Below are 23,122 nucleotides of genomic sequence, written 5' to 3'. Positions count from 1 at the left end.
CCTTCTTTTTTGTTACATCTATTTTTTGTCTGCTTTTTGAATCAACCAGATTGACTGGAACTTGATATAACACTTCACTAAAAAGTGAATGGATTCAATATGAAAATGTATGCTTCAAAACTCACTGAGCCAAGGAACAGATACCACAAAGGACTTGTAAAATTCTCAGAAAACTCCTCAAACACAGATCATTTAAATTTCAATTAAATTATTGAAGAATGAAAGGAGTCCCATAAATTAGTTTCACCTATAGGATGGACCCTGGTGACAGCATGGAGTGAGCCTCCAATGGGTATAGTTATTTTTATATTGGCCAAATTCAGCAGAGAAAGGAAGATACGTGCATTTTCTACCAAGCCTGAACAGTCAGTTCCTCCTACAGCATCAGGCTGGATAAAACTGAGTGAAGCTTTATTGGTGCAAGGATGGTGATATATAAGGGAAACAAAAGTGATAGAGGAAAAGTGGCTTTCGTAGCAAAGATACCTGAGAAAAAAATACACTCTATCACTTAGTTAACATTCAGTAATAATGTTCAGCTAACATTTCAATGTTCACTGATTGAGTACATTTTAGTCAGCATCTTAGGGCTTAATGTAATTATCTAAGAGAATATGATTGCTTAATTTATATAATGGAATCTGTTTGTATAACTATTAATAAGTAGTAATGCCTTGTAGAAATCCAGTGTAAGTATTCTTTGAATGAAACAAGCTCCTATAAAAGCAGGTTTTTTTTTTTTCTAAAACACTATTGTCCTGAAAAGAACCTTTTTATAATAAAAATAACAACAATAATAGCATTGTTTTCATTATGCTTACTGTGAGGTGCTAAGCACAAAGCTCTCCCAAAAACAATCCTACCAAGCAGGCAGTATTACACCCTGCACATATGAGGAGATAAATAGTCCAAAGTTACACAGCTGTAAATGTTAGGACAGAATTCAAACCCAGGTCTTTCTGCTGTTCCTGTCATTCAAACCATGCTCTTGACCACATACATTATATCGCCAATGTAAAAAAAAAAAAAAAAATGTGCTTTATCTAGGGAAAAAAAATGTTTGGAAAAGTTTTAAATGGGTTGCTTATGTTCAACCAGTGACCAAAGCTGCAACACAAACATTGTAAATGTGAAATTGTAGTAAAATCAAAACCACTAAACCGATTGTTGTTGAGCCGATTCTGACAGGTAATTATCATCTCATAATACCTTAATTTTTTTAATCTGTTATCCTTGACTTCTCATAAGATTTGTGGACCAAATACCTATTAATTTTTTTAAATATCTAAAGCAGGATGTTGTCCATATTAGAGTGCATCAATCAAAATTAGTTTCAACTCAGGGTTAAAAAAATCAGATTACTACAATGCAACTCAATTATCACAGATATGTTTGCTTTTCAGATACATTTGATTTTACCTTGGACCAATTTTAGCAATCCTGATCTTGTTTTTACTGCTACCAGAATAATTCCACAACTTTCTTATTTGGAAGAGTTTGCTTATTTTTCTCTTGTGTCTAATTATGCAACCAAATGGCTTTGAAGCTGGAGAAGGCAGATAGCTGCTACTGCTGTGTCGAAGGCCAACTTCAGGGGAAAGGTGGTTTGAGCAGGTCACTCACAGACCTGCGATTGCTGGAGTGATAAACTCACCAAAATTACCGATTTAATTTATTTCAGTAGCCTCCAGATTATAAACACCCCTGTTTATGAACCTTGGTCCTTATAGCCACATTTGTCATTAGGCCTCTTGACTGTTTGGGAGGGTTTGGAATGTGAAGTCCCTCAAATGTTATGAATTTTCAGTTTCCACTCAAAAAAAAAAAAATTTTTTTTTTTTTACTCTTTGGTAGTCTATAAAAATAATATTCTTCCATCCCTTTGGAGAATATGAAATATTTAAAGGATGTTTTGTGTGTTGTTGACTGGTGGCACAATGATTAAGCGCCCAGCTGATAACTGAAAGTTCGGTGGTTTGAACCCACCAGCCTCTTCACGGGAGAAATGAACTGGCGATCTGCTTCTTTCTGTGAGGATTATAGCCTAAAAAACCCTATGGGGCAATTCTACTCTGTCCTATAGGGTCGCTATGAGTTGGAATTTAAAGAATGCTGTCTCTAAATCCGGAGAGCTCATTGAATTGTGTAGAGTTGTAGAGTTTAGCAAAAAACACGGGGGTTGGCAGCAGATAGAGCACTTTGCTCAGCTCACTAGTTCATTTCATAGAGGTGATTTTTTTTACAGTCTGTTCTTTAGATTTTCTGGGGTTTTGGACAGCTAGACTTAAAGGGAGCCAAATGAGAAGGGAATGTTAAAAGAAAAAAAAAGATTTAAATTACAAGAGGGTCTGACAATGACTTATCATTATGAACAGAGCCCATCCTTGTCAACAGGATGAAGCTACTCGGTGACAGGATTGTTCCCTCACAATGACTCAGTTGTACAGAAACTATGCACAAAATATTCTGTGTGCAGAACTTAAGGACAGAGTCATAGAAATCAGTTTTTTTTTTTTTCTGTAGAGTATTAGGAACTTGATATCTTTTGACTATAATAATCTAGAAAATTCTGTGGAAAAAATCATTGCACCCTGAATGTCCTTGCATTGCTTAGTGGTTGAAGGAAAAGGCAGCTTTGAGTCCTGAGTTACCTTAATTAACTGTTCATACTGCCAAAACTGACTAGACAAATATTAGCTCTTTGTTTTGTGCTGAATAGTCTTCTGTGATAAAAGAAGACCTAAGCAGAATCAAGGAAGACAGACATTGATTTACTTTGAGACTTAAAAATGACAATCAAAAATAAGTTTCCCTATTTAATCCTTGATTTATACATTTACTGTTTAGATCCTTCACTCACTAGCTGCAAGATCTTGGGCAAGTAACTTAACCTGTATAATCATCACTGTTCTTCTTTGAAAAGTAATCGTATGCTTTCTGATTGAATTAAATGAGTTGATTTATGTAAAGTGCTAGAACATAGTGAATGATCAATAAGTGTTAGAGAAACTAGCTGTGAGAAGGTGGGAATGAAACAATCACTCTAAGGTTCTGTTTCCTCGTCTATAAAATAGGTGAATTATATGGGAGCTCCCTGAAATGAATAGGCAGCTTCAAAAGGTCCCCCATTTTCTGGTTATGGGAGGCATTCTGGTGAACTGGAGAGGGGGTTTTCCATCCCGGCTCACGTTAAAATCAACCGGGGGACTTTTAAGAAAATTTGATGCTCTGCAGAGATTCAGATACTTGTACACCAATGTTCACTGAAGCACTATTCACAATAGCCAAAGGTCGAAATAACTCAAGCATCCACCAAAACATGAATGGATAAACAAAATATAGCATGTATATAGAAACCAAAACCTGTTGCCATCAAGTCGATTCCAACTCACAGCGACCCTATAGGATACGGTAGAACTGCCCCATGGGGTTTCCAAGGCTGTAATCTTTAAGGAAGCCGACTGCCACATCTTTCTCCCACGGAGCAGCTGGTGTGTTTGAACTGCCAACCTTTTGTTTAGCTGCCAAGCATTTTAACCACTGAGCCACCATTCACCATAAAAAAAATGAATTTCTGATGCATGCTATGATAGAGATGAACCTTGAAAACATTGTGCTAAGGGAAATAAGTCAGACGCAAAAGGACAAATATTTTATGATCCCACTTATATGAAATAGCTAGAATAGATAAATGCGTAGAGGCAGAGGTTTATTAGTGGTTACCAGGGGCCAGGAGGAGGGGGAAATAGGGAGTTATTGCTTAAGGGACACTGGCTTTCTATTTGGGATAATGGAAAACTTTGGAACTAGACAGTGGAGGTGATAGTTGCACAATATGATGAATGTAATTCATATCACTTAATTGTACACTTAAAATTGTTAAAATGGCATTTTTGTTATATATATTTTACTATAATAAAAAAAATTTTTTTTAATGACGGTGTAGCTCCAGCTCAGAGTTTCACATATAATTGGTCCTGGCTCTTTTTATTTTAGTTTTCCAGGTGATTCTAATGGGCAGCCAGGGTTGAGAACTACAAGCTAGGTGACTGCTTGGAGGTTGTTTATGAGATTGAAGAATAATAGGTAGTATCTTGCAAAAACCAAGTCTATGCCCTTTGCTGCTCTAGATCCCATGATTCTTCTTTTTTTTTTAACCTATTGAACATTTTATAGTTTAAGACAACATTAAAAAATTATATTTCTCAAACATTTAAACAATTATGTAATTCCATGAGTCATTTTCCTGTCTGTGACATTTGTAAATATGTTGTTACGTGCTGTTGAATGGATTCTGACTCATAGTGACCCTATGGGATAGCATAGAACTGCACCATAGAACTGCCCCACAGCCCATGACTCTTCTGGAAATGCATTGATACAAATTTGTCCCAGGCAGCAGAAACTCATGGTTTCCTGGCGAGGGAGGGGCAGTGGGGGAAGGGGGTGGGGGGAAAGGGGGTGCTCCAGGGCTCCTAGAATTGCTAACCCAAAACTAGATTTCCGTTCTTGGTTTGGGACTCTGAGAAAGGAGCAGGTCAAATTCAGAATGTCTATAGATCCTTATTTTCTAGGAAGAGAGGATAAATCTGAGTTATAATATCTTCACTGAGAGAATTAGAAAGTTTGGGGGTAGGCACTGGAGGGGAGTAAAACCCATTTAATATTTTACCTGATTTCTAAGTTCAAGGGGGGAAAAAGGTCCCTGTACACATATATCCAGAGGCTCTCTGAAGTTTGGAGCAGTGAAGACTATCAATACCACCTCTGTAGGACAGCTTTTGGAGCCCTGGTGGCACAGTGGTTAAAAGCTCAGCTGCTAAGCAAAAAGGTCAGCAGTTTGAATCCATCAGCTACTCTTTGCAAGCCCTGTGGACAGTTCTGTTCTGTCCTATAGGGTCACTATGAGTTGGCAACAGATTTTTTTTCAGGGCAGCTTTTGAGCCTTTAGTTCCAAACACAGCTCCGATTTGACTTATCAAAGGTGCCATATTTAAGAACTCAGGTAGGAAATGAGGGCACAGAGCTGAACTGGTAAGAACAAAAGTTAAATAAAGATGATTCCACAAGGATCTGATAGCTGATAAACAGCTAGATTAATAAGCAGAAACACTTCATGCTGAGCATCAGTAGAAGTTACAAATCCTGAGGGAAATTTCCTGTCAGAATTAGGGCCAGTGTGCCTGGTAATTGATCCTGACTGTAGTTTAAGTTTTAAATAAATTCCAACCTTATCTCCCTTTGGAAAAGTTCACAGCACCCAGAAAACATGATCTCTGGGCTATTTACACATAATAAAGGAACAGAGATAGGTAGATTTCTTTCCTAGGCTCATGGCAAATAGGAAATATCTATCCTGTATGATTTCTCAACAATGCTGTGATGATATTTTATTTATTAGTTTGTGAATGTGGTAGATATCTGCTGCTTTCTTTTGGATTTTTCTCACTTTGTGCTTTTAAAGAAGGAGCCCTGGTGGCACCATGGTTAAGAACTAAGGCTGTTAACCAGAAGGTCAGCAGTTCGAATCCACCAGCTGCTCTTTGAAAACCCTATGGAGCAGTTCTACTCTGTACTGTAGAGTTGCTTTGAGTCAGAATCAACTCAACGGCAATGGGTTTGGGTTTTTTTTGGTTATACAAATCATTCAGTATATCATAGTGAGTAGAAGCACAGGCCAGAGTGTCTTGGCTGACAATCTGCTACTTGATTGCTGTGTGACTTTGGGTAATTTACTTTACCTCTCTCTACCTCAGTTTCCTCATTTGTAAAATGGAAATTTACAAAATAGTCCTACTTCATAGGGTTGTTGTGAAAGTTAAATGAGTTAATATGTGTACAGCGTTCAAGACAGTGCCTGACATATTATAAATGCTCCATAAATGTTAGCTATTATTTCAACCCATTGTTTAGGAAGCAGAAAGTGTTTTTGTTTTTGTTTTTTTATGGTGGTGGGAAATTTGGCAATGATTGTATTTGGTGTCACACAACATGATTAATGTAATTGGTATCACTAAATTGTACACCTGAAAAATGTTGAATTGGCAAATATTGTGTTATATATATTTTTATAGCAATTAAAAATAAACATGAAAACCAGCAAATGCACAGTGACATTTTAATTAAATTAGCTAAAATTAATAGACAATATATTTCCTTCCAATTACTCTCCCTTTAAAAATACCAGAATACAGTATAGCTAGAAAATAAGTAAAGTAGAGGGCCAGCAAAAAAGACGAAGACCCTCAACAAAATGGACTGACACAGTGGTTGCAACAATGGGCACAAGCATAATGATTGTGAGGATGGTGCAGGACCAGGTGGTGTTTTGTTCTGTCGTGCATAGGAGTCGGAACAGACTTGACAGCACCTAACAACAGGAAACAGGACATCCGTGCCACTTAAAGCTATGTTTTCTCTTTTGACCGTTTATTTGTCTCTCTGCATTCTATATGTTTTGTGGCTCCCCTGTCCCTTGCCCTTCAGCAGGCGGGAGGGTAAATGAGTGTGGAAAGAGAAGAGTGGGTTTTTTTTTTGAGAACCTTTACCACAGCATCTTCTGGCTTTCATATATTTAAATTCTTTACAGATTTTTAAGATCTGTATTAATAGTTCAACCTTTAAAACTTGTTTTTATTTTATTTTGTATTTATTTAGTGAATTTCTCATTGTCGCTGTTAAATCCAGGCAGAATTCTGGAAGAAGAAATGACTAGGTAATTGGCTGATATATGTATCTTTATGGTGTAGTTAAAAAATATGTTTTATTTGAAAATAATTTCAAACTTACAGAGAAGTCATAAGAATAGTAGAAAAAAATACCTTTCTACCCTTTACCTGTCATTAACATTTTGTCCCAGTTGGTGCATCCCCGCCACCCCAAAGCCATTTGAAAGAAGGTTGCATACATTATGGTCCTTTACTAGTAAATACTTCAGTTTCGTTCCTAAGAGTAAGGATATTCTCTTACATAACTACAGTACAGTTATCAACATCAAAAAAATTAACATTGATGCAATAGTTTTCTTCTAATCTACATCTATATTCCAGTTTTGTCAATTGATCCAATAATGTCATTTACAGGATGTCCCCCCACCCTTTTTTATAAAAATCTCAAAAGCTTGTAGCATTTATATACCAATTAATATTGGTGATTAAAATTAGTACTATCTCTACCTTAAAGCAGGACTGAAAGGCTGCAACTGGAAACAGTTTGTAAAATTAGGTAAAAAATACGTTTGGAAGTATTGAAACTGCATTTATTATTTTTAAAGATACGAATTTACCACAAATTTTGTTAAGGCTTTGCCCCAAACTGGTTTGAATTTGTGACATTTTAGCATATGAACTTTTTAAAAAAGTTTTCAAATTCTCCCAAATAGGAAGAGGTTTTTTTGGTTCTTTGTATAAGTGATATGGAAAGATTTACACTAAGGACCATTTCACATACTTGATCTGTTTACTCCCGTATTTGCAGTGTGCGAATAGTAGTGAACCTTTTCAGTAGAATAAGATGTGCAAGTCTAGCATATTAATTATGATAAGACTTAAATTGTATCTATAATTGTCAATATCAGTTAAAAATGAATTATTAACAACCCTTTTTGCAGCTAACCGCAAAAATTTATCTGCTTTCTTTGGCTGCTAGTCCAAATAGATAGATTTAGCGCCATGGAACTCATACTCTTATAATTTAAGAACAGAGAATACAACTAAAATGTGTATTTGACAGAATACATAGTCTTTCTGATCCATTCAGAAAACTGCTTAATTCTCAATTCTTAAGAGTTCTCCTGAAAGAGATGAAGAAAGGAGCATATTTAAAAGACCCTTTCTAATTTTGTTATTTTCCAGATATGCATATTACTATTCAGGCTTAGGTGCTGCAGTTCTCGTTGCTGCCTACATTCAAGTCTCGTTTTGGACTTTGGCAGCTGGTCGACAGATTAGGAAAATTAGGTGTGAATTTTTTCATGCTGTTCTACGACAGGAAATAGGCTGGTTTGATGTCAACGACACCACAGAGCTCAACACACGGCTAACACAGTAAGTGTATTGCTAATGTCACACTTTCATAAAGAAATTAACCACTAACTTTGTGAAAATTTGTCAAGGTAAGATTTTTTTTTAAGAAAAAAAATAGTTTAAGCATTTGGTATATATTGGGAATAGATCATCTGCTAGCCATTTCTAGAAACATTTACAGCCTATGCCAGAGTATATTGTCCACATCTCTTTGTTTTTCTCCCTAGCTATAGAGTATGCTTATCTGAGGACTGGGCACATGTATTCTACTTGTTTATCTCACAGGGAACTTACCACAGGGCCTGACAAGTGCTAGCTACTCAATACAGACCGTAGAATGAATGAAAAAATGATTGAATGAATTCACAAAGGGTCTTGCCTTAGTAATTGTTGACTCTTTGCTTACTCAACAAATATTTGAGGGCCTGTTTTTGTGCCAAGGACTGTTTTAGATGTTTGTGATACATCAGGGAACAAAATAAAGATCTCTGACCTTTTGGTGCTTACATTCTAGCAGGGAAATAGATGATAAACAATAAATGGAATAAATAAGGAACTTACATACAATGGCAAAATAGCAAATAGAGCAGGCAAGAGGTATTGGGAATGACCAGGGAATGGGAAAGGGTTGAAAATTATAATGGGGTGCTCGTTGTAAATGTGACAATTTAATAAAAATTTGAAGGAGGTGAGAGCTGTCTGTGGGCAAAATATTACAGGCAAGGCATCAGCCTGTGCAAGTATGCTAAGGTAGGGTTGAGCATGTCTCGAGAGTCCTGGCAAAAGCATAATGAGCAGAAGAGGTCAAAAAAGGAAAGAAGGTCAAGTCATTTAGGGCCTTTATAGGCCTCGATAAGGTCTTTAGCTTTAACTCTGAGTGAAATGGGCAGCCATTAGAAGGTTCCAATCCAGGGAGAAACATGTTGAAACTTCTGTTTTCAAAGGTTCACACTGGCTGTTGCGTTGAGAAAGGACTGTGTTGAGAATAGAGGCTAGGGTAGAAGCAAGGAGCTCTTCAATATTATTGTTGCAATACCCTTCCTAACTCCTGCCTTTAAACAAGTTGACTTGTTTGTTCAAAATTTTAATGCTTCTCTGATAGATTTAATTAATTTAATAGTATCAACTTTAATGATATTAACTTCTTAGAAGCATGAATTAATCCTGAATTTCTTCCTTTGTGCAGTATTTAGGTGGGGAAATATCATTCAAGAGGCTGAAAGAGGCTTACATGAGTACAAACAAGCTTCACCTATGTGTTTGTTAGATGTGTACTTCACCTTTCTAACTGACCACCTCCTGCCTGTAACCACCTAGGTGTGATCTTTTTTAGTGACATCTCCAAAATCAGTGAAGGAATTGGTGACAAGGTTGGAATGTTCTTTCAAGCAGTAGCCACGTTTTTTGCAGGATTTATAGTGGGGTTCATCAGAGGATGGAAGCTCACCCTTGTGATAATGGCCATCAGCCCTATCCTGGGACTCTCTGCAGCTGTTTGGGCAAAGGTATGTGAAACCTGGGCATTTTCATGTGTGTTAACCTGGGCATTCCCAAATGTGTTAACCTGGGCATTTTCATGCCTACAGTTTTTTATTATTTTTTTATGTTTTTAATGCAAGATTCTGGTACTTGTACTTCTGCAGGTCTGTGTTGAGTGTCCGTAGAAACCACATCTAAAAGCAGGTTGTAATATGGTGCCTTAATAAAAAAAGATTTGTTTTTAAGACAATTCAAAGCGTCACCATTCTCATTTCTTTTATAGGTTTTTTACGCTGCAATTATTTCTTTGGGTCAACCTTCTGACGTAGTAGTTTATATCACATATGTGGATATGTCCTTATTTAGTGAAACACAATTTTTAAATACAGCATTTATCCAAATTATTCCATGAATCAATATAAAAATTTTAACTAAAGTTTGTATTTTTTATATTGATTTTCAGTTCTTACCTGTGACAGTTAGGTGATACTCTGCCAGTTTTGCCTTGTGGTATTGTACACATAACCTGCTCTACTTTAGCTAAGCAGAGAAATTTTAGAGATGAGAAATTTTACTGGCAATTTTGGCTCATTCTGGGGTTGATCATTTATTGAGAGAACTATTTGTATCTCTTTTGTTTTGTTCTTCCTTTACCATCTGCCTACAATGTGTCCTTTAGCCATCTCATTATTCAGTAGTATGTGCATGAGTAGATGATATAATAAAAGAAAGAATGGTGAATCCTTTCAAAGCACTAAGGTTTTATTTCATTTTACCATCAATGGGGAAAAAATATAATAGATATAGAACTTGACACTATTCACAAAAGTGCAATTTGGAGATTTATATGTGGATTTCCTTTTCCTGACTACTCTTGGGGAGCGTATCACCAGAATGCTTCAGACCTAACCTGTGTAGGAGATGGAAGTAGCCATGGGATGTGGTACACTGAGTGCCATTTGCTACATGACTTCAACATTTGGAAAAGGATAGAGTTTGAGAAGAAAAAATAGGTTAAAGACTTAGCCAGACTGTCTTTAACTTTTCTCCACATACAAAAGTCGTGAATGTTTTCCTTCTGTCCAGATACTCTCGACCTTTACTGACAAAGAACTAGCTGCATATGCAAAAGCAGGTGCCGTGGCCGAAGAAGCTCTGGGGGCCATCAGGACTGTGATAGCTTTTGGAGGACAGAACAAAGAGCTGGAAAGGTCAGGAAGGTTCTTTGTCCACTAGTTTAAAGAACCCACTTTTACATTTTGTTGTTCTTTATTTTGTGGTATGTGTTTATTATTTTCCCCTTTTCTAATGTTAACTCCTACCCCACAAAATGTAAGTACCCTTTACTGATGGCTGTATTTTAATTGAAGTCAGGCTCTAATGTAGGAGTTCTTAACTCTCTTTGTTCCATGGACTCCTTTGGCAGTCTTATGAAGCCTATGGACTCGCTTCTTAGAAAAATGTTTTAAATGCATAAAACAAAATACATAAGATTACAAAGAAAACCAATTATATCAATGTACAGTTAACAAACTATTTTTTAAATTGTAATATAATAGATATGTGCCTCTATTGTTAACTTATTAAATAATAAGATATAACTGTCCATCTAATAACTGTGATAATTTCAGAGTAGGGATGTGCGTAAAAGATATTTCAAGATATCTGTAACAATTATAACATGATATTTTTAAAAATCTGGCATTTTTATTAATAACAAAATTATAGTTACCACTAATATTAAATTTGTAGTATTGAATGATAATTGAAGGGAATGCTAAATTTTAGTTAGAGGTTAGTGAAAATAAGTATGTAATTTTTTCTCATTCAAGTTCACCCCTTAATCATGGATCCCAGGTCAAGTACCCCTGCTCTAAAGAAAGTTGATACTGTATACAAAAACTTAAATGCCAGGACAAATTCCCACAATTAAAGGCTACTCCACTTTAAGTGTTACGAACCAGCTTTTTTTTTTAAATAATAACATCCCCTAATAGACTTATTCAATCTGTATGCTGAGCAAAAATTCCGAGAAGCCAGACTATATGAAGAAGAACATGGCATCAGGATTGGAGGAAGAATTGTTAACAACTTGCAATATGCAGATAACACAACCTTGCTTGCTGCAAGCAAAAAGGACTTGAAGCACTTGCTGATGAAGATCAAAGAATATTGCCTTCAGTGTGGATTACACCTTAACGTAAAGAAAACAAAAATCCTCACAATAGGACCAATAAGCAACATCCTGGTAAACAGAAAAATTATTGAAGTTGTCAAGGATTTCATTTTACTTGGATCCACAATCAACATCCATGGAAGCAGCAGTCAAGAAAGCAAACAACACGTTGCACTGGGCAAATCTGCTGCAAAAAACTCTTAAGGCGTTAAAAAACAAAGATGTCAGTTTGAGCGCTAAGGTGCGCCTGACTCAAACCATGATATTTTCATTCGCCTCTTATGCATGTGAAAGCTGGATGGTGAATAAGGAAGACTGAGGAAGAATTGATGCCTTTGAATTATGGTGTTGATGATGAACATTGAATATACCATGAACTTCCAGAAGAATGAATAAATCTGTCGTAGAGGAAGTACAGCCAGATTGCTCTTTAGAAGTGAGGATGGCGACACTTGGTCTCAAGTGCTTTGAACATGTTATCAGGAGCAACCAGTCCCTGGAGGAGGCCATCATGCTTAGTAAAGCAGAGGGTCAACAAAAAAGAGGAAGACCATTAACAAGATGGATTGACATGGTAATTTGCAACAATGGGCTCAAACAGCAATGATTGTGAGGATGGCACAGGACTGGGCAGTGTTTCAATTTTACCTAGGGTTGCTGTGAGTTGGAACTGACTCGATGGCATCTAACAACAACAACAATACACTTGTATTTTCTTTCACAGTTCTGTGGGACTCCTGATTCCCACAACTCTGAAATAAAAATTTTCTCCTGAAATTCTTCAACGTTAAAAACAAAGTTTCTCTAATCCCTTCCATCTCATTTTCTATTTTTCTTGTTTCTATTCCTAAGACCTCTTCAAAACTGACATGTTCACAGTTCTCTAACCTCTTCCTTTTTTCTCTTTCACTGCTGCTTCCTGTACACAATAGTCCACACAGACCACACTAACCCTCAGTTGGACCTCAGGATGTCAGTGTAATCAGTGCCGCTCCATTAGCCGCAGTAAGCAAGCCGCCTAAGTGAAGGTAATTACAGCATGTCCACCACTGTCACTGGAGCCTTGTGTCACACTGGGGCAGATGTAAATCTTCCTGCAAGGCCTTGAGGCCCACCCACACAGGAGTAATCATAGTGCTAGACATGGCATACTGGCTTTATCTCTGCAGTTCAGCTCTGCTGAATGGATGCAGCACCCACATTTGAGGAAAGTTCACTAAAGAGTTAGCTGCTTTAAGTGATTAAAAAGATAAATTTTCTGGTAGCATGATACTTTCCTTTTTTTTTTAAACTAATGTATTCCCATGTTTCATTTGTTTGAAATACAAAAAGTGGCCTATTGGTTTTTTGTTAGAAACAGAAGCACCCTAATTTGTATGGTATATTCTCAAAAGTCTCATTTTATATTCATTGGATTTTTTTTTTTTTAATTTTAGGAAGCTAGAATTAAATTTTGTACTCTCACGGGTTTAGCAAGGAAGAGTAGGCTTAATTTGATGTAAAAATTATTGTAATTTAACAGAACCATTCTATACATTTGTACTTTTAGATCAAATCCAAGAAGCCAGAATTTGAGTTACTATTAAAAAAAGATACTATGATGAGAAAAATTCAAGAAGAGATGAAATTCTAATACAGTAATAGTGATAATAATAGGAATAGGAATCAATTATGTGTCAAGCACTGTACTAACTACTTTCTATAATTGCATATCAACCTCAGGATTATTTTGCAAAATAGGCATTATTAACTCCATTTTAGAGATGCTAAAGCAAAAATCTCTTAAAAATTGAGTGAGAATCCATATCTCATAAACAGAGACCACTTTATATCATCATACTCTGGTTTGACAGTTGAAGGTCAGCCCTGATCCAAAAAAATTAGAGAAGCCCAAGTTTATGTACAAGAACATGTAAAATTCCTATCTCTCACCAACAGGGGCAGTAAAGGGAGATTTTTTTTTTTTTTCCTCTAAAGGAGAGAAATGGAGCTAAGAATCTAAGTATTTTAAGAGTCCGAAATATTATTTATATTTCAGTGCCATTCTTGGTTGGCATGACTTCTCTCCTTTCACCTTAACCTACCTTGTGATGCTGGCCATAAAGGTGAAGGCATTGCCATTCCATCCCCAGGGGGTAGAATTCAGTTCTGGAATGGCCTTGGGGATCTTGGTTGGACTGGTAGGGGCCAATGGAGGTGGGTCCAGGCCAAAAAAGAGAAGGCTCAGATCTGTTCTAGTCTTGGGTGATCCTGAAATGGTTCAATTTCCAGGAGGTTGGGTCTCACCAGGGGCTTATTACCTTGATGTTTTTGTACCTTAAACTTCCAACAGTACAGGAGGTGAGTATAGCTCAGGCTGTGGACTATAATTTATATTATAATGTTTCCTCCTTCGTTTTCTGGTAGGTATCAGAAACATTTAGAAAATGCCAAAAAGATTGGAATTAAAAAAGCTATTTCAGCAAACATTTCAATGGGCATTGCCTTCCTGTTAATATATGCATCATATGCACTGGCCTTCTGGTATGGATCTACTCTAGTTATATCAAGAGAATATACTTTTGGAAATGCATTGACAGTAAGTAGTTCTCTTAATATTAATGAATCTAAAAATGTTATTTCTTCAGCTACCCTTTCTTTTTCATATCTCCTTTGCAAAGGATGAGCTATGATTTTTAGGCTTCTGTATTTTGGTTAATCTTTCTCCACCCTGTGGGCAGAGCTGGCCTTTTAGAATATATATGTAAGGCATAATTTTGAGTGGGGAAAAGAAAATATCATGTGATTAGACCAATTGAGAAACATACATAATATATAAAAGGAAATAAAAATTGAATGAATTTTTGAAGAATGAATATAAGTTGGAGTCATCCTCATTCTGCTTTTGAGCTTCATTATATAAAAAGATAAACTTAATTATTTTAGATAGGTCATTGTACTGACATAACAGAAAATATTAGCTATCTGAAATACAAGATGAGAAGTTATTTTGGATGGTTTATGTTAGTTTGCTTTCTTTTTCAGAATGAAAATAGCTTCATTTTCTGATAATAACAATGACATATATTCATTATACAAAGGATTAGAATACAGAATTTTTAAAATTTTTATTGTGCTTTAAGTGAAAATTTACAAATCAAGTCAGTCTCTCATACAAAAATTTATATACACCTTGCTATATACTCCTAGTTGCTCTCCCCCTGATGAGACAGCACACTCTTTCTCTCCACCCTCTATTTTTGTGTCCATTCAGCCAGCTTCTGACCCCCTCTGCCTTCTCATCTCCCCTCCAAACAGGAGCTGCCCACATAGTCTCATGTGTCTACTTGATCCAAGAAGCCCACTCCTCACCAGTATCATTTTCTATCCTATAGTCCACTCCTTGGAAACCCTGGTGGCATAGTGGTTAAGTGCTGCGGCTGCTAACCAAGAGGTCGGCAGTTTGAGTCCACCACGCGCTCCTTGGAAACTCTATGGGTGGTTCTACTCTGTCCTGTAGGGTCGCTATGAGTCGGAATTGACTCGACGGCACTGGGTTTGGTTTTTTTTTAGTTATAGTCCACTCCAATCCCCGTCTGAAGAGTTGGCTTTGGGAATGGTTCCAGTCTTTGGCTAACAGAAGGTGTGGGGACCATGACCTCCAGGGTCCTCCTAGTCTCAGTGAGACCATTAAGTCTGGTTTTTTTATGAGAATTTTGGGTCTGCATCCCACTGCTCTCCTGCTCCCTCAGGGGTTCTCTGTTGTGTTCCCTGTCAGGGCAGTCATCAGTTGTAGCTGGGCACCATCTAGTTCTTCTGGTCTCAGGCTGCTGTAGTCTCTGGTTTATGTGGCCCTTTCTGTCTCGTGGGCTCATAATTTAATTACTTTGTGTCTTTGGTGTTCTTTGTTATCCTTTGCTCCAGGTGGGTTGAGACCAATTGATGCATTGTAGATGGCCACATCCAAAGTGGGATGCAGAATGTTTTCTTAATAGATTTTATTATGCCAGTTGACCTAGATGGCCATTAAACCGTGGTCCCCAAACCTCCGCCCCTGCTACGCTGGCCTTTGAAGCATTCAGTTTATTCAGGAAACTTCTTTGCTTTTGGTTTAGTCCAGTTGTGCTGACCTCTCCTGTATTGTGTGTTCTTTCCCTTCACCTAAAACAGTTCTTGTCTACTATCCACTTAGTGAATACCACCTCCCTCCCTCCCTTCCCACTCTCATAACCATCATAGAATATTTTCTTCTCTGTTTAAACTGTCTCTTGAGTTCTTATAATACTGATCTCATACAATATTTGTCCTTTTGCAACTGACTAATTTCACTCAGCAAAATGCCTTCCAAATTCCTCCAAGTTATGAAGTGTTTCATGGATTCATCATTGTTCTTTGTTGATGAGTAGTATTCCATTGTGTGAGTATACCATAACCATAATTTATTTATCCATTCATCCGTTGATGGGCACCTTGGTTGTGTCCATCTCTTTGCTATTGTAAACAGTGCTGCAGTGGACATGGGTGTGCATGTATCTGTTCATGTAAAGGCTCTTATTTCTCTAGGATATATTCCAAGGACTGGGATTGCTGAATCATATGGTAGTTCTATTTCTAGATTTTTAAGGAAGTGCCAAATCGATTTCCATAGTGGTTGTACCATTTTACATTCCCACCAGCAGTGTATAAGTAAGTGTTCCAGTCTGTCCACAACCTCTCCAACATTTATTATTTTGTGTTTTTTGGATTAATGCCAGCTTTGTTGGAGTGAGATGGAATCTCATTGTAGTTTTGATTTGCATTTCTCTAATGGATAATGATCGTGAGCATTTCCTCACGTGTCTGGCAGCTACCTGAATGTCTTCTTTAGTGAAGTGCCTGTTCATATCCTTTGCCCATTTTTTAATTGGGTTGTTTGTCTTTTTGTAGTTGAGTTTTTGCAGTATCATGTAGATTTTAGAGATCAGATGCTGATTGGAAATGTCATAGCTAAAAACTTTTTCCCAGTCTGTAGGTAATCTTTTTACTCCTTTGGTGAAGTCTTTGGATGAGCATAGGTGTTTGATTTTTTGGAGCGCCCAGTTATCTAGTTTCTCTTCTGGTGTTTGTGCATTGTTGGTGATGTTTTAGAATACAGGATTTTTAAAAAACAGAGTCACTTATAGTCTAATAGTCCACATATAGCTAATGATAATTTTTGGTGTATATCTTCCAGATCATTTTCTGTATAAACACACTGGTGTTTTTTTGTGTTTTTTTTTGTAGTTGTTTGAAAACTGGTATCATATTATGCATATCTTTTAAAGCTTTTTTATAAACTAGTAGTTTTTTTCTGAAAAGATTATTTTTTTAATTGTGCTTCAGGTGAAAGTTCACAGCTAAAGTTAGTTTCTCACACAAAAATTTATACACACATTGTTATGTGACCCTAGCTGCTATCCCTATAATGTGACAGCACATCCCTCCTTTCTACCCCAGATTTCGGGTGTCCGTTCAACCAGGTCCTGTCCCTTTCTGCTTTCTCATCTTGCCTCCAGACGGGAGCTGCCCATTTAGTCTTGTGTATCTACTTGAACTAAGAAGCACACTCTTCACAAGTATCATTTTATATCTTATAGTCCAGTCTATTCCTTGTCTGAAAAGTTGGCTTCGGGAATGGTTTTAATTCTTAGCTGGGAGAGAGTTCAGGGGCCATGTTTTCTGGGGTTCCTCCAGTCTCAGTCAGACCATTAAGCCTGGTCTTTTTACTAGAATTTGAGTTCTGCACCCGACTTTTCTCCTCCACCATCAGGGGATCTCTGTTGTTTTCCTTGTCAGGGCGGCCACTAGTGGTAGCCAGGCACCATCTAGTTCTTCTGGTCTCAAGTTGATGGAGTCTCTGGTTTATGTGACCCCTTTTGTCTCTTAGGCTGATATTTTCCTTATGTCTTTGGTGTCCTTCATTCTCTTTTGCTCCGGATGGGTTGGGACCAACTGATGCATCTTAGATGGCCTCTCACTACCTTTTAAGACCCCAGATGCCACTCACCAAAGTGGGATGCAGAACATTTTCTTAATAAACTTTGTCATGCCAGTTGACTTAGATGTCCCCTGAAACCATGGTCCCCAGGCCCCCGCCCCTGCTACACTGTCCCTCAAAGTGTTTGGTTGTGTTCAGGAAACTTCTTAGCTTTTGGTTTAATCCAGTTGTGCTGACTTCTCCTGTATTGTGTTTTATCCTTCCCTTCACCTAAGATAATTCTTGTCTACTATCTAGTTAGTGAATTCCTTTCTCCCTCCCTCCCCACCCTCTTAGCCATCAAAGAATGTTTTCTTCTGTTTTTAAACCTTTTCTTGAATTCTTATAATAGTGATCTCATACAATATTTGTCATTTTGTGACTGACTAATTTCACTCAGCATAATGCTTTCCAGATTCATCCACATTATAAGATGTTTTGAGGATTCATCGTTGTTCTTTATTGTTGTGTAGTATCCCATTGTGTGAATATACCATAATTTGCTTATCTATCTGTCTCTTGATGTACACCTGGGTTGTTTCCATCTTTTTGCTATTATAAACAGTGCTGCAATGAACATGCATGCACATATTTCTATTTGTGCGATGGCTCTTATTTCTCTAGGATATATTCCAAGGAGTAGGATCAATGGATCATATGGCACTTCTATTTCTAGCTTTGTAAGGAAGCGCCAAATTGATATCCAAAGTAGTTGTACCATTTTACATTCCCACCAGCAGCATATAAATGTTCCAGTCTCTCTACAGCCTTGCCAACATTTATTATTTTGTATTTTTTTGGATTAATGTTAGGCTTGTTGGGGTGAGATGGTGTCTCATTGTAGTTTTGATTTGCATTTCTCTAATGGCTAATGATCATGAGCATTTCCTCATGTATCTGGTAGCCGCCCGAATGTCTTCTTTGGTGAAGTGCCTGTTCATATCCTTTGCCCATTTTTTAATTGGATTATTTGCCTTTTTGTCATTGAAGTTTTGCAGTATCTTGTAGATTTTAGAGATTAGACCCTGATCAGATATGTCGCAGCCAAAAATTTTTTCCCAGTCCGTAGGTTGTCTTTTTACTGTTGGCGAAGTCTTTGGATGAGCATAAGTGTTTGATTTTTAGGAGCTCCCAGTTATCTAGTTTCTTTTCTGGTGTTTGTGCATTGTTTTTTATGTTTTGTATTCTGTTTATGCCATGCATGAGGGCTCCTAGTGTTGTTCCTAATTTTTCTTCCATGATCTTTGTCTTTTTAAATTTTATGTTTGGTCTTTGATCCATTTTGAGTTAGTTTCTGTGCATGGTGTAAGGTATGGGTCTTGTTTCATTTTTTGCAGATGGATAAACCCTGGTGGCATAGTGGTTAAGTGCTACAGCTGCTAACCAAAGGGTCGGCAGTTCGAATCTACCAGGTGCTCCCTAGAAACTCTATGGGGCAGTTCTACTCTGTCCTATAGGGTCGCTATGAGTCGGAATTGACTCAATGGCGCTGGGTTTGGTTTTGGTTTTGCTTATCCAGTTATGCCAGCACCATTTGTTAAAGAGACTGTCTTCTCTCCATGTAACTGACTTTGGGCCTTTGTCAAATATCAGCTGCTCATAGGTAGATGAATTTACGTCTGGATTCTCAGTTCTGTACCACTGGTCTACTTATCTGTTATTGTACCAGTAGCAGGCTGTTTTGACTACCATGACAGTATAATAGGTTCTAAAATCAGGTAGTGTGAGGCCTGCCACTTTGTTCTTCCTCTGTAGTGCTTTACTTATCTGGGGCCTCTTCCCTTTCCATACGAAGTTGGTGATTTGTTTCTCCATCTCATTAAAAAGTGTCATTGAAATTTGGATCAGGATTGCATTGTATCTGTAGATCACTTTGGGTAGAATTGACATTTTCACAATGTTGAGTCTTCCTATCCATGAGCAATGTATGTTTTTCCACTTATGTAGGTCTCTTTTAGTTTCCTGCAGTAGTATCTTGTAGTTTTCTTTGTATAGGTCTTTTACATCTCTGGTTAGATTTATTCCTAAGTGTTTTATCTTCTTGGGAGCTATTTTAAATGGTATTGATTTGGTGATTTCCTCTTCGAAGTTCTCTTTGTTGGTGTGGAGGAATCCAGCTGATTTTTGTATGTTTACCCTGTATCCTAATTACTTTGCTGAAATCTTCTGTTAGTTCCTGTAGTTTTCTTGTGGATTCTTTGGGGTTTTCTGTGTATAAGGTACTTTTACTTCTTCCTTATCAACTTGGATAACCTTTATTTATTTTTGTAGCCTAATTAGCATTTTTTTTGACCATCTTCCCATGTCAGTGAAAATCAGAGCAATATGTAACCATTTAAATGAAAGTCTTTTGAAACCCATATGTACTTTCTTATCTTCCTAAACAGAAAATACTGAACATAATTAGAGTCATTATGAAAATTAAGAATTTAAAATTCTTCAAAATGTTTTCTACAGCAATGTCTTCAGACTCCACTGAGGTGTTGAGGGCTGTTTGGTTGAATGAACTTTTCTTAATTGCTGAGTATTTTTTTAATCATTTCAGTTTCCTGTCTGGCTGTCAGTTTGATAAATGTCTGTCTTTCTCCACTTCCTCATTTGCTATTGAAGTTTTATGAAGAAGGGAGATTGAATTCTGACTTTGCCATTTACCTTTTCTGATGACTTTGTCCTCTCTGGCCTCAGTTTCCTCATCTGTTTTGTGTGGAAGTGACATCCACCCCATATGGCTGAAGTGGGTGATGTCCATGGTGAAAGGAACCCAAGGCATGCCTCTCTCCATAAAGGCAGTAGCTCTATTGCTTTAACTTGATATCATTTATTTTGATAGAGACTTTTTTTTTTTTGCTTCTTTACTAGCCCTTATTAGTATTGCACATAGTGGATAGATACTTGATGGATATTTGAGTTCTGAGTATGTGAAGTGGTATCGTTATTGTTTTTTAAGCAAAGCCAACTACATGTAGAAGTTTCACCATGCCTAGAGAGTAAGGAGTAATTTCTCTTTATGTTTTCTTCAGTTGAGTTATGGTACGAATCTGGATTCTCAAGGTAATATTCTGAGCTTTTCTGTATTAATTTATTTTCCTAATTTTAAAAAACAAACAAACAAAAAAAGTGAAAAGGGAAACGTGTTGAGTTTTGTGTGGGAGAATGAAGAATTGTGTGAAGGAATTCCTAACCAGTGTACATAGGTGTGATTTAGTATTCTATGTTTTTATAATGTGAGAACTGCCACTTTTTTATATACGAAAAAAGCTTATCTGAAGAAAAAATGTATCTTTAAAATAGTGCTTTTTGGGAAAATTCCTTGGGAATAAAATTTAGTCAGATTCCTACCTTATTTCATCTTGAACATTCGGTTTAATTCCTTGTATAGTTAAAGACAAAATCATGTAAGATTGAATAATAATATGGATGGAAAATGTTTTTCTCTGGTGGCATTAGCTTTAGAGTCAAGGAAATATGTTTGAAAAATCTTTCTGAACCTGTATAAGCTCAGGAAAAGAACAACAGCTAGTTTGGCAAGCTAGAGGGGAAAAATATATATATTTTTTAAGGTTGGAGGAGGAGCCTGTTTGTGTAATTAAATGCTATGTTAGGCTTGTAAATTTTGCTCTTTGTTTAAAAGGAAAACCCTAAACTCAATCCTTTGTAAATTTTGCTCTTTGTTTAAAAGGAAAAGCCTAAACTCAATCCTTTGTGCAGTATGTTTCAAACAAATCACAGTTTTGGATAATAATGGATGCCAGAATGTGACCGATAGTTTTCTTTTGCTCAGGTCTTTTTTTCAATCCTAATTGGAGCTTTCAGTGTTGGTCAGGCTGCCCCATGTGTTGATGCTTTTGCCAATGCTAGAGGAGCAGCATATGTGATCTTTGATGTTATTGATAATGTAAGTCACTTATTATTTTAATGCCAAAAGTCTTTGATGCTTGGCTTTAGATTACATAGTGTGTGAAATTTAATTGTGTGAAATTAAAGAAACGACCTCCTTAGTAGTGGGTGAAACAAAATGCCTCTCATTTCTAAGTTTAACTTTAGTGTAATATAATAACATTGATCTCATCTTGAAAAAGTACATTGGAACTAGTGTGTGATTATTAGTATGCAGAGCACAGATGTTTTTCTTGCTAGTTTTTATGCTTCTCTTTCATATTGTAGCCAGACTGATAATATTATGGTTTCTATACGGTTATACAGCGGTGTGGGTGGTTAAATTATGACAGTATGTTTTGCTGTGGGTTGCGCCCCCCATAGATGTTTCCACATGTTTGATATGATTTTGAATCAACAGTATTTAATAAATTGTACTGACTCCAATGAAACAAAGAGAACAGTTTTGCCATACTAAACAAAGTATACCACTGCATTTACACAGGTAAAATGCAAAGTGGGTAACTGAAATGTGATGATTTGATCCAAGTAACACCTGTTTCATTGATCCAATGAGAAAATTGCTCAGCTCCCGAACACATTGAAAAGTTTAAATTGTTCCTAAATAATTTGTCTATAATTAATTTTTCAGTCAGTCTTCTCCACCCAATCATTACATTCATTGTTTAGGAATCAGCTGTTTTTCACTAAATGCTGAAATACCTGGCTATATTAATTACAGTATTTTTTTACCATTACTGTTACATAAACATGCATTTCTGACCACTTAGAAAATTTCTGAGGATATGCTCAAACTTGAAGTGAAATATTATATGAAATAAAATTAATATATCCCTTATGAACTTTGCAGGAAAAGTCTGTTTTCTAAAAATGAGTATTTTCCTAAACAAAACACATACACGATCTTCACCTTGGGTTCTATGTTATGTGAGGGAGATTGTGCCATTCCAGGTCCAATTGGGATTTGCTGAATCATATTCTTTAAAAATGTAATTGCTTGTCCTATGATGGAATAGTCATTGAATTTTGTTTTATTTAGAATCCTAAAATTGACAGTTTTTCAGAGAGAGGATACAAACCAGATAGCATCAAAGGGAATTTGGAGTTCAGTGATGTTCATTTTTCTTACCCATCTCGAGGTGATGTCAAGGTCTGTAAGTAATATTTATAGGAATTCTTAAATCAGGTTGATTGTTTACTCATTGTAAATGAAAAATGTTTATATTATTTTGATATTTATGTGCATTTTCTTTTTGGTGTTATATTCCTTTATATGATACTTTTTCAAATTTGAAATTGAATTGAATCACTCCATTTGAGAGCTTGATTGTGAAGTGTGTTCCTTTTTCTCTTTTCCCTCGAAGATCTTTAAGGGCCTCAACCTAAAGGTTCAAAGCGGGCAGACAGTGGCCCTGGTTGGGAACAGTGGCTGTGGGAAAAGCACCACGGTCCAGCTGATACAGAGGCTCTATGACCCCACAGAGGGCACGGTAAGTGGGAGGAACCAACGTCTCCAAAGTGGGAAGCTGAGGATAAATTTGCCTTTTAAAATTAGCCTCTTTAGGAACAAAT

The 23,122-nt window shown here is 36.7% G+C and overlaps 1 protein-coding gene across 5 annotated transcripts in view; it reads left to right on the top strand.

Annotated features, from left to right (window-relative positions):
* LOC126081403 (phosphatidylcholine translocator ABCB4) overlaps positions 1 to 23,122 on the top strand; it is a 323,006-nt gene that overhangs the window by 243,067 nt on the left and 56,817 nt on the right. For 2 of the 5 annotated variants that reach the window (XM_049893142.1, XM_049893147.1), the window contains exons 5-12: positions 6,658 to 6,715; positions 7,854 to 8,045; positions 9,358 to 9,529; positions 10,590 to 10,714; positions 14,086 to 14,257; positions 21,435 to 21,548; positions 22,590 to 22,700; positions 22,915 to 23,040. In XM_049893142.1, coding sequence (XP_049749099.1) covers positions 6,658 to 6,715; positions 7,854 to 8,045; positions 9,358 to 9,529; positions 10,590 to 10,714; positions 14,086 to 14,257; positions 21,435 to 21,548; positions 22,590 to 22,700; positions 22,915 to 23,040 — 1,070 coding nt within the window. Of the gene's footprint in view, positions 1 to 6,657; positions 6,716 to 7,853; positions 8,046 to 9,357; positions 9,530 to 10,589; positions 10,715 to 12,506; positions 12,708 to 14,085; positions 14,258 to 21,344; positions 21,549 to 22,589; positions 22,701 to 22,914; positions 23,041 to 23,122 lie in introns of those variants that run through there. The other 3 variants (XM_049893146.1, XM_049893148.1, XM_049893150.1) reach the window with 3 other exon arrangements.

This window comes from Elephas maximus, chromosome 8 (genome assembly GCF_024166365.1).
Source record: "Elephas maximus indicus isolate mEleMax1 chromosome 8, mEleMax1 primary haplotype, whole genome shotgun sequence".
Lineage (NCBI taxonomy): Eukaryota > Metazoa > Chordata > Mammalia > Proboscidea > Elephantidae > Elephas > Elephas maximus.
This window is presented reverse-complemented; position numbering and strand designations above follow the sequence as displayed.